Source organism: Oratosquilla oratoria, chromosome 41 (assembly GCF_046742065.1).
Source record: "Oratosquilla oratoria isolate Oo_2021 chromosome 41, ASM4674206v1, whole genome shotgun sequence".
Taxonomy (NCBI): Eukaryota; Metazoa; Arthropoda; class Malacostraca; order Stomatopoda; family Squillidae; genus Oratosquilla; species Oratosquilla oratoria.
Genome location: NC_134817.1, coordinates 26,172,197 through 26,184,696, shown reverse-complemented (window position 1 = coordinate 26,184,696; position 12,500 = coordinate 26,172,197). Strand labels below are relative to the sequence as shown.

Below are 12,500 nucleotides of genomic sequence, written 5' to 3'. Positions count from 1 at the left end.
TGTCGATCACGAGTCCAACATGTGATCCAAGACCATGGTGAATTACACACACAAATTAGATATGGCGAGATATAGAAACGGGGCACCACAAGCGTAGCTCCCCTTCCCGTAAGATACAACTAGGTAAATATACACACAAGCCTGCGGGATTGAGTTTATTGCTTATCAAAGAACCGTCTGTAATAGATTCTACACGTGTCCCATGTGGAAAAATGATCATGCTGCGCTTGAATTTCATTTACCCGAAGAAAAGTTACATAGAGAAGATTGATACAATTTCAAGAAAGTGAATTTTATAAGACTGAGGAAATTATTTGAAGACTTGGATCAGAGTGAATTCAAGGAATCGAGAGAAATGCAGAGGAAAGTTTTATGGTTTGTGGGAAAGGAAACTGATAGAGGCATTGGTGCAATGGAAAATGAAATATAGATCAAATGAAAGGGATGTGGCATGGGTCAAGCGAGAAAGAAAACGGAGAATAAAGGGAGAATAGGAATTAAACGAATATGAACACTTGAGCATTCGTAGAAAGGAAGCAAGATGCATATATAGCAATGCAGCAAGACACAGCAGTGCCGCTTCATATATATATATATATATATGTGTGTGTGTGTGTGTGTGTGTGTATAATGTATGTATGTATAAAGTACAATTGAGGTGGCCTTGCTGTGGATGTGTTGTCTTGCTGTACTGCTTCTGACCCAGGGCAGTGTGCGAGATGCAGGGATGACCCGTCATCCAGAAGCCAAGAAAAAAGGGAGGGAGGGAGGGGTGGTGAATGGGAATGGAATATGTGGGGATGAAATGGGTGGGAGTGAAGTTATGACTTTAGCTACCTCCTTTGTAAGGGGGAAAAACCTGTTGATATATGTATGTATGTACAATTAATAAATCCAGAGACGAAACTAAACTGTCTTACAACGGTAAATTGAAACACAGGGAAGGAATCATTGAGCTAAAAGTGGAAGATGAGGTCTATGAGGACATATCAGCGGCTGAAATAACGAACAAAAGTTTTCCAATCAGTATTCACCAAGGGAAGTGACTGAAGAAGGGGGTGACCAGAAAAGTCGTGTTATTACACTGGGCTCTTTTTCCTCCGACTGTTTGGAGCCTATTTACACCCCGCAGCCATTTTGAATGAATTCGATATGCTTGAAGAAAATAAATTCACTCCAGCTTATCAAATGACATTCTATGTAAATTGTTGGGAAAACAAAATAATTTGCCAAAGTAATTTTACGGCGGAATTAATCAAAGGTTGGAGAAAAAATAGCCCCGTGTGATGACCCCTTTAGAGGATATTGAGGTGGAAAGGAAGAGAATATATAAACCACTGGAGACATCAGATGTAAGGTTAATTGAAGGATGTAGAAAATAACTGACGTTCGTTAGAGGAAGGAATAGTGCCACGGGATTGGAAAAGGACCAATGTAGTACCAATTTATAAATAAAGGAATGGATAGGAGTCCCTGAATTACAGACCAGTGTTCTTGTCCATCATGATTTCTAATTTGTGTGAGAGGAGTGTGGAGGATAGTTGGATAAGATAGCTAGAGATAGACATCTCAACAGATAACCAGTTTGGATTCAGAATTGAAAGGTCATATATCTGAAATCTGTTAAATATCTTCTTTAGGGCGATCGATGTACAAAGAATTAAATAATAACAGATTGCTTGAAAAGTTTTGGGAAAAACTTTTCATATATATGTCATTTTGTGGTAGAAATGAAAAAGAAAAACAGTGTGGATAAATTTAAGGCATTTTTTGACAGATAAAGAGAAGTGACTGAGTGTAGCATTATCCTTGAATACCACAATTAGGTAAATACGCTTAGGTAAAAATACATTCTACCTACCCTCACATACACACCAGATAAAGACGCTTGCAAATACAGTATTGTGGTCTGCTTACTTTACTACCTCCCTTATAAGGGGGGGGAGGGAAGGCCCTTGGTTTATTGATAGACTTACTTCGCCTGCAGAGGCGTCCTGACGTGCCCAGAGGACACCTGCATCGTGGGACTCCCACGCCTTGGATGTGGCATCGCCCTGCGCCACACTCGAGTGCACACTGCAAAGCAACACGAATGAGACTAAGTCAGATGGGAATTCTAAATTACTGGGAAGCCGCCGCTCTTCAAGCAGGGACTCATGAAGACTTGTATCCCCAAGGGACAATATAACAATAGATCATATCCCCTCAGGAAGGATGTATGACGTCATCATGTCATGCGACAGTTGATTCGAGTTGATGTATTTTGTCTTATGTCTATGACTCGAGGCGGCTTAACTAAAGCTCCACGCGCATTATCGTGACGTCATGTCGTCCATCTTCTTTCTGAGCGATGTGACCTTTTGTTATTTCAGACCGTCTGAGGGCCTCGGCTACATATTCTTCAACTAAAATAAGCATTAACCCTGCCCACCATCCCCGAAAAAAGAAACATTATTTAAGAATCTTAAACACCTCGGGATACATATTAAGGTTGTTTATAGCAAGCACAACAGGAAAGACGATAAATATAGTGACATTTCACAGGCAGAGAGGGAGATAGAAAGAGGGGGAAACAGAAAAATGTGGCTGAATCCTATTTACTAAGGTGTCCAAAGACTTACTTGGCAGGTAACATTCTCCACACACGGTAAAATCCAACTGCATATACATAAAACCATTTCAACACTTTTTGATCCACACTTACCTTAATACCGACAACATCTGTACATCTGACATTTCTCCTCCACACGCTTCTTCCATGGTGGAGATGTTCCAACATATGTATGTACACTGCCCTTACATATACTCACGACACCAAAATTACATTGTATCATATCCTAAGTATTTTATTCATTTGGCTTATTGTCATCACGGGATGTTCCTCAATAGAAGAGAATTGTCTGGTGGTGGTATCGGAAAGATTAGATACTTGAGTAATAAGGATCAATGAATTAATTGTGACTTACGCTGTATGTATTGTAGGTGTACAGTAATATCTGCAAATTGTGAGTTAGTTACTTTGTTCGGGTATGTGGTGTCCTTTTGGGTAGATATTTTCCATGTTCGGTATTTTTGTCCGTAGCTTATGATTGGCTGTCTCGAAGACTCGGTCTCTTGAACTGACCTTTCTAAGAGAGGTCAGCCGACATGATATTAAGTTTGCATTTTCTTGAGAAGTGTTTAAGGGACAGTACGATCAAGTATTAGATACGAACATCTCTATTAAGGTATAAAAGAAAGGAAATTTTTATTTCTCAAGGAAACGTGCAATATAAGAGTCGGTCGACTGTCACACGTCATGACGTCATGTCGTTAAGAAGAACATGCGATGCTTGTAGTGCACACGAGGAGAACAATAACGCCCAGACCGTATTGGTGATTTATTTGATGAGTTTCTTATCGTTCCTTTTCTTTGGCTGTATTCAGGAACATTCCATCGGGCACACTATAGTGTCTGGTACATGTCGATGTAAGGCAATAGCTGTGGCTGAACAGCAGGGGTTACGAACAAGGAATGAGAATTATCGTGCATCATTTCCTTCATCATGAGCACCTTCAAAGGATTTGTGAAGTCCTTCTTTACGGGTCATATTCGCGTGGTTAACTGGGGAGCAATACAACCAGGTCATAGTGTACACCGCCTTCGAGTTTATTCAGCCGGGGGTTGTCTTCGTAAGTCTGTTTCTCTGTCGTCACGCGTCCTGCTCAGGACAACTTTGGAAATGGCACCTGGGCTGATATTAACAAATAAAAGGTGAAGTCAACTCACTCGTCGAAATATTCCTTTCTTATCTTCTTCTTCTTCTTTTTCTTTCTTCTTTTTCTACTCATTTTCCTTTTTGTTTTTCTCCTCCTCCTCTACCTATTCCTCCTCCTTATCCTCCTTCACCTCCTTCTTCCTCCTCCTCCTTTTCCTTCTTCCCCTTCTACCCCCTCTTCTTTTTCTTCTCATTCTCCTTCCCCCTTCTTTCTTTTTTCTTTGCCTTTTTCTTCTTCGGTTTCTCCTCCTCCTCCTCATCATCATCATCATCTTACCCAATACCTTATTCTTCTACGTCTTCTGCTCCCCATTTTAATTTTCTTAAAGTTTCTTCTTACAGCGTCTTCTTCCTTTCTTCCTTCCTTGCTTACTTCCTCCCTTCCTTTCTTTCTCTATGTCCCTTTCACTTTATTTCATCCGGCTTCGTTGTATGTACCAAAAGGTCACGTGTGGCTTTGGTTTTGTGTTGTGTTCTCTAGCATTGCCCTCACGGGAGGTGTCACTGTTTCCTGTGAGTCCTCAACGCCGTCTCACTTCGATCGTGGACAAATTTAGATTTAACAAGGAAATAGACAAGAACCGGTATACGAGTGGTTAAAGAATGGGATAGACTTAGTAAGTATGTAGTGAGCACTGAAAGAATTAGTTGTTTTAAGAGAAGATTAGATAACTTTATGGAAAGGGATGATAGTGGTAAGGGACATGGAACTGCCTAATGTAAGCCTTATGGTCTCTTACAGCCTCATTCATTCTTATTTTCTCGTGTGCCACGGTCCCTTTATAATTCTGTCCAGTTCTTCACCTAATTACATTCCTAATGACTTTCGTATCTTTTCAATGTCAGTAATCATGCCAGTGCCAACTGGAAAAAGACCGATATAAAGGCAGTAAGGAAATTAATTCGTTTCAATTTGTTTGTAAATACTGGCTTCGTTCTATACGTCTTTTAGGCTTGCAAATATCCAGTTTATTGGTATCAAGCATTGAGAGTAAAGAAGTAGATAAATAAATAATTAAATGAATAAATAAAAATGATAGATAAACGGATAAATAGATAAATAAGTTAATTAAACAGTGATGAACACACGCCTGGAGACACTTAGCTGTTGCACCCTCAACTAGAACAATCGATACTGGCCACCAGTGAACGTTGGGAATCGACCTCAGACTTTCGTATCGGAACGAACTCTCAACTAAGTTCCGCTACGTTGCTCCGATACTATGGAAAATATTTTCCCTAAATAAGTTAAATTTATGCTCATTCTATGCATCCCATGATATAAATCATTAGTGTACAGTGACATCCAATAGTAATACCGGCTAATACCTCATTACCTGCCGATTCGTTTCGTCCTTACAAAAAATAAATAAAATAAAATAATGATCCATTATAGCCACTTTTCAATACGCTTAAAGATAACTTTACTTTTTAGGAGACTGGAGGTTCCAAGTATACATGAATAGTGTAAAGAATGTGAAGTGTGTTCGAGACGATGTCTCTCCCTAGAACATCACAAAACGTCACGAGAGTTCTGTTCTTCTTCAGACAGTCGCTGTCAACTTTAGTCCCTTCTATGAACTTAGCGCATTATCTCCGAGGAAAGCGACTCGAAAATCTTGGGAAGAAAGATACAGGAGAAGGGGGATTTAATTAGACAGAAGGAGAGTTACGCGCGGGAAGGGAAAGAAAAAAGAAAGAAAAGAAAAACCCTGGAACTAATTTCTACCAAGTGCGGAAAATAATGTCGTCTTTTCCCCTGCCCCTTTTCTTACAGCTGTTGGTCAGAGTTTTTTTTTTTTTTTCTCTTTCTCTCTCTTTTTTCTTTTATCTTTCTTTTTTCTTTCTTCATTTTCTTCCTATTTTTCTTTCTCTTTTCTTTCTTTTTCTTTTTTCTTTCTTTTTTATTTTCTTTATTTGCCCTTTCTTTCTCCCTTTTTCTCTTATCCTTTCATTTATTCTTTCTTCTGTTTTTTGTCTTCTTTGTTAGGCGAGGCAGAATAACAGTAGCCTTTAATGATAATGAGAGTAGGAATTAAAAATCACGGAAACAAATGTACATATTCCAATACCACTTACCTTCGACTAATAAAAAAAGAATAACAGAATTTAATCACATAATGACCACTTTTATTTTAAAATCTGCGATAAAATTTCACGGGAACAGTCTTTTCATTAAATCTAATGGCTGAAATGTCCTCCGGTTTTTAAATTTTGGTAAAGAAAAAATAAGAATTGATAGCAATTTTTATATTGAGCTATTCTGTGCTGTGTCAACCAGTTTTCCTCGATGGTAACATTTCTTAACGGTTTATCTGAAGACTCTCTATTCCTTTATCTTTCTTTAAGCCTCGTTGACGCTGGGCTAGTTTAGTAGCAGCTAGTGCTAGCCCCAAGTGAACTTACCCGGCAAGTAAGTGTTGACACTAGAATAGTTTGGAGGCAAGTTGACTAACTTTCTGGGCAAGTAGAGGAGTAATTTACAGGTCGCTAGCACTGGCGGCTACTAAACTAGTCCCGTGCCAACGAAGCTAGTCAAGTACAGTGTTCCTTCGTTAAAATCTTACCGAGTTATTATTGTTTTTATTTATTGTATATTTATATATACATATATATATATATATATATATATATATATATATATATATATATATATATATTACATCCTGTGTATGAAAACCAATGTACATAATTTCTGATTATCATTGTTCTCAACATCCCAGGGGTTATCTACCCTGCGAGGTACTTAGTCATGATATCCTCTGTTGCAGTTCGGAGATTTAAGATCGTAGGCCAGGAGTGGGCAACCCTTGGCACACATGCAAACCCTGGCACACTAACCACTCTTTTCCGTCACGCAAAATCCAGAGCTCACCTTAAAAAAAGAAAAAAGAAAAAAAAAAAAAACTGATAAACCTCCAACTCTTTTTTTTGTACGATCATTGGTAACCGCATGCTGCGCTGGCCGGCGGATTGGGGCCCTTATAGGAGGTGAAGGTAGGGCTCCCACATTCGTATGTAGGCCCTATAATTCTAGTCCGTTTAATAAAATCTTTGGTTGATTTTGGCACCCACCCCTAAAAAGGTTGGCCTATAATGGCGTCACGCGTTGATTGTTTGGGTTCTGAACCCCTCATCTCTGGGTGTCATCAAACGTTGATCTTTTAGTCATCTCGACTACAACGCTACAGATATCAGTCATCTGGCGAATAAAGGATTTGATTCTGAAGTTGTCGCCATTAATTATCAGAATTTATCCTCTTTAATTCATTAAGATGGCAACTGCTAAATACGTTGGTCATTTTTTGTCTTTGATTCATTTAGATGAATGCGATTGTTAAATACATTGGTAGTGTCGACGCAAAGAGGACTTGAGGGAATGTGGTGCATCTTAAACTATTCATTGTTGAGACAAGGGCCCTCACGACCCTTCTAGAAAAATACCTTTTCTTTATTTTTTCTCATAAAGCATGCAAAACTTCATTAAACTTTAATTACATAAGAATGAAGGAGACTGCAAAAGGGCATAAGGTATACACAAGGTAGTTCCATGTCCATTACCACCTATCATCCCCATTCATAAAGTTACTACGATTCTTGCTCTGTTGTTTATTTACACTGGCATTTCTTGTTGTAGCACAAAATAGTTTTTTTAAGAAACTTTTTTGTTGCTCAATTTTGTCGTCATTGGCCGTGATGTCGACATCAGTGAACTTGTCAAATAATCTTTGGCGTGAAAATGAGAAGCTCCAGAGAGCAAGAAGGGCCTATCACGTTCTCCATTTTAGGAGGTAATGTAGGCTATTCATGCACTGGTTACAAAATGCCATCGAGAAAGTGGTCCAAAAATATTCTGCTTCAACTCCAGCATATAGACAGGAATAGTCGGCACTTGAGACGGATGTGAATATATCACACATTTATCCGTTCGATTGTGCGCAGAAATTTTAATTTCAAGCGTCCTGGTTAATCAATCAATCGACTTTGTTATGCGTCAGTTGTGATTCAAGAACCCATCTCCAAGTATTAAAAAAAAAAAAAAAATGCGGCTATCAAAATGCACGACAAAAATGTTTTAACACCTAAATTCACAATTCACGTCATTTAACAAAAATGTAATTTTTTTTCGCTTGGTGTCCCCCTTGTAAATCTGGTACAGACACAACTTTGATATTTTTGTAGATGTAAATGAATATAGTTCATTATAATGATCAAATTGCTTGTAATTACAATGTTACAAATTTACAGCACCGATATACTACGTTACTGACTTTCCTCTATCATGCTCTAAACACAAGAAACATGTTTAGAACTTTTTTAGAGTTGATACATCAGCCAGAGTTGCAGGATTACAGATGATTCATTAGTCTGAAAAGATTATTTTTTTCTCTTCTCCCCCGTCCTCTCTTTTTCCTTTTCCTCCTTCTTCCCTTTCTTTTTTTCTCAATTTTCTTCATTGTCTTCTCCTCTTCTCCCTCCCTCCCTCTCTCCCTCCCTCCTCCTCCTCCTCCTCCTCCTCCTCCTCTCGTCCCCCTTTTTTCTTCTTTTTCTTCTTACTCGTCATATGTTGAAAATGCTCACATTTTCTTGAACTAAATTCTACATATGGCTTTCTACCATGTGTACATGTATTCCATGAAAAACTCTACACCGTAGGAGATCGTAGCTGGGTGCTGATAACAAATATAGATGCAGCAATTTCTCCCATAAACGTAGCCCTATTATCCGGACTTCGCCGTTATCCGAAGATGATTTATATGTATTTTATAGATTTTTTATTCCTCCAAAATTGAAAATCTAGCATTGGAGTGGCGGAGTGGGGGGGGGGATTATTTTAAATCGCGCATCCGAATACTCCTCACATCCGAACACCGTATGCTTCAAGTCGTTCGGATATGAGAGGGATTAATTCTCCAATGGGAATCTCAAGAATGCCGCACGAAGTTCCCAAATCGAGAGATTCCCAAGTACCAGAAACACTGTTTGGTATTCTGGTAGATTCCTGAAATGCTTTTTTGTTGCTAATATTAATTTTTTTTTTAAGCTTCAGAGGTTCTCAGGAGGGTGTACAAAGCACCAGATCACAAAGTCGTTATTGGTCGCGATGGCAACGACCAGATAATATTGTTCTCGCTAACAATGGCTGACCACATATTAATATGATTACAACCACCAATAATATTTGGTTAACATCATTCATCGGATTTACGAGTTTACATAAAAGTGCATTTGTGGCCCACCATCACAAGTAACAAATTTCTATCCGCCTGCAGTACATACACCCATGCCCTTTTGAATTTAATTCATTTATTGATTTATTTATTCTTGTTCTGCTTGTCATGACCTCTATCAGTGGTGGTGTTGTCGTTCTCTAGACCAGAGGTTCTATTCTCAAACTTTATCGCTTAGTGGCACAATTATGACATATCTTGGACTTTGACGGCTTACCAACGCCACAGTCAGTGTCGTGTAAATTTGGTACCAATTCCACTGACACGGAAATACACATTTGACATAATATTAGTACGAATATGTGCGTGCGCGTGTAATAATAACAGTTAATAATGATAATAATAATGATAATAATAATAATAATAATTTTAAATACACATACTAGTGTATAAGAATTACGTGGCGCACGTAGGGGACAGTCGCGGCGCACAGTTTGAGAATCACTGCTATAGACTGTCTGGCCAAGCAGCCCCGTCTCCCTGAGGAACACCATGGCTGAAACGGGGTTTCCCCACAAATTCCTTAGCGAGTGTATTCTGTGTTGTTGGTGCGCATAATTGTGTACAATGCAGTCTTCCATAATGTGTTATATAGTATGAGGTGAAGTGTTGCATCCTGGACATGTATCTGTGATGCGGTCATCCAGCCTCCTCTAGTAACTTTGAAGTGCTGTCGATGTTGATGAGACCCGGGACAAACCTCGGACATTAAAAGAGGACAATGTATACAATTTTGGAGTTCGTTCTTACCTGCGGGAGGAGGCTCTCTGTGGCCATGACGTCAGGCTGTGCCGAAGGAACCTTCTGCTCCAGGTTGGGTTCGGGAGACGTGATGACGCCTTCCGCCAGACTGCCCTTCATGTCCGCTCCCAGGAAGGACTCGGGGAAGGTGCCCTCCTCCTCGTCCTCTTCCTCCTCCTCTTCCTCCTCCTCCTCCTCCTCACCGAGCTCGTCCTCGAAGGCCGAGTCGATCTCGTTCGCCATGGCATCATTTTCAGAATTGCTGTTCTGACTCATTCTATACCTGCGAGGAAACGTTCAGTATAAAAAGATAAGCAAATAAATTGATAGATGATTAAATTAATAAGAAGTAAGTAAATAAACATAAACAAATAGATAAATAAATAAATTAATTCATAAATATATTAATAGGTTAATAAATAAATGAAAAGTCGTGGGAATGATGACACTATACTCGCACAAATGAGTTATAGTAATTGTGTGTGGAACTTATAATCCCGTTAACGGGTAAACACGCAAAGAATTATAGAAAATCGTCTGTCGATAAGTAAGAAAATTATTAAAGGTCATATTGCCCAGATTGACTTAGTATGAGGTTGGCTAAGGCTGGATGAGTTAGATTTAGATCGATATAGACTCGCCTCGAAACAAGGCCGAGTTTTTTCTTTAATTGATTAATAAATTAAGGTATATTTGTTTATTATTGTTATTATTATTATTGTCATCATATAATAATAATGATAATAATAATAATAATAATAATAATGATAATAATAATAATATAATATCAATAATAACAATAATAATAATTAATAATAATGAAGATAAGGTTTGTGAGGCCGTCATCCGCCCGGACCTCAATCTGGTGTGTAACAGCCTTGCAAACTTAAATATATAAATAATAAAAAATAATAATTGGATAAGATGGAATGAAATTAAATCAAACAAATGATATAGATTTTATATCTAGACAATTACTTGATACAATAAAGGATTTTGTCGAATTGGATGAGATCAAGATAAACTTAGATCTAGATAAACTCAGATCGATATAAGCTTAGATTAAGATCGGGCTTATCCTTCAGCGGATAATGGGGGGGGGGTGAGAAAAAACAAATAGAAATAAAACAAATACAAGAAAATCATCGAACGGTAGCCTGACAAAATATGAAAAACTCATTACCCGCTAAAGGACTGGTGTTTGAAATGTACACATCTACGTGTGAGAAATGATGGAAGGAGTTGTTAAACAAACATTAATTAGCAAGCTGCTGTGGAGCTCTTGCTTGCAAACCCCATTAAATCATGGTGAAGGCTTCCTACTGCTAAGTGTTTGTGGCAACAGACAGCTTCTTATGTTTCTCTAAAAATCTAATTTTCTAATGACATATTTAATGAGGAAAACCTCGGAAAGCTTCAGTGGAACTCTGAGGCTGGAGTGCTGTACCCATATGTCAAACTTTTTTGAAAAGTAAACTTAGATTTGGAATCGTACAACACAAAATAAATGAAACCCTTGAGAAGTTTTAGGGAATTTGTAGATGTTGAAAAACTACGGTACATTTTTTTTTATGTGTTTCCGCAGATACTTTTGGGAACCATATATCAATGTTACTTGTTCAGAGTGTTTTATTATTGGTCGTTTCATTCAGAATCATAGACACGAGTTTTTTGGTTTCTTTGATTAAAGGGATTGAAATCTTAAGAAATGGGATTGGATAATTCTCAATGGGGTTAGCTCCTTTTTAATGGGGGTGTTCACTCTTAATAGGATTGGATTCCTCTTAAAGGACCCAAATTCTCGTAAAATAATAATAATAAATAAAAAATCAGTCCAACCAACTTAAGAGGGATCCAAACCCTTTAAGATGGATCCAGCCTCATTAGAAAGCATCCAAACCCCTTAAAGTGGAGATTCTTTAGATACAAAAGATGATGCCAACAACTTACTTGTTTCAGCCACAGGAGTTCCATGCAGCTAGGACTACTAAGGTCCAGGGTGCTCTAGATCCTGACTAGAGGGAGGCAACATGCACACGCATACTAGTAAACTTCCTAGCACATACTGCAGAAAGCAAAACTATGAGAATGACAAAGGAAAATGGTCAAACACAAAGGGCTATATTGCACGACAAAAAAAAAAAAAAAAAAAATTACACAGAACTAAACATCCATGGAGTCAAGCACAAAAATGATCAGAAAAGACGTGAACTGTACAGTAGAAAAGTGAAGACGAAGATGTTGAAGACTACGACACATCGTGGCTACAAGCAACGAAGTCACAAATAACCTGTCGTAGTTGAGGAGGTCCGCCCTGTCGATGAGCTGGTGCGTCTCCAGGCGTGTGGCGCGCCCTTCCAGGTTCTCCCGGAGAAGGGCAGCTCTTGGGGCGGGTCCCCGGAGACTGGACATATCGAGGCCTCCTGGATCAGTTCGCGCTGGACCTTTGAGTAACCTCGCGTCTGATTGGCTGCTTGCATCTTCTCTATAAGGTGAATCTGACTGATAGTCTTCATCCAGCACAGCCACAAAGGAGGCTTCCTTCTCGTACAGTATTGAGGAGCCTGTCTTTGTCTCGTTTAGTTCTGAAACAGAGAAAAAGGGTACTTATGAAGCGTTTCAGACTTACAGGAAGGTGGTGCGAGATGGTGGAAGCTATCAAAATATATCACAGTTCTTGTAAAACGAGTATTTTATTTAGTGAAATAACACGAAAGCTGGGGCTGATGGAACCTAAAGTATCTAGTTTTTTTCGGCGCTACAGCAGGAC

General features: G+C 38.8%; 1 protein-coding gene across 1 annotated transcript in view; it reads right to left on the bottom strand.

The window, feature by feature from the left end:
• Positions 1-12,500, bottom strand: part of LOC143021056 (pikachurin-like) — a 314,438-nt gene that overhangs the window by 46,307 nt on the left and 255,631 nt on the right. Inside the window, exons 3-5 of the mRNA XM_076178269.1 lie at positions 12,021-12,315; positions 9,740-10,013; positions 1,977-2,076 (exon numbers count right to left, since the gene is read on the bottom strand). Of these exons, the coding sequence (XP_076034384.1) occupies positions 1,977-2,076; positions 9,740-10,013; positions 12,021-12,315 (669 nt within the window). The remainder of the gene's footprint in view (positions 1-1,976; positions 2,077-9,739; positions 10,014-12,020; positions 12,316-12,500) is intronic.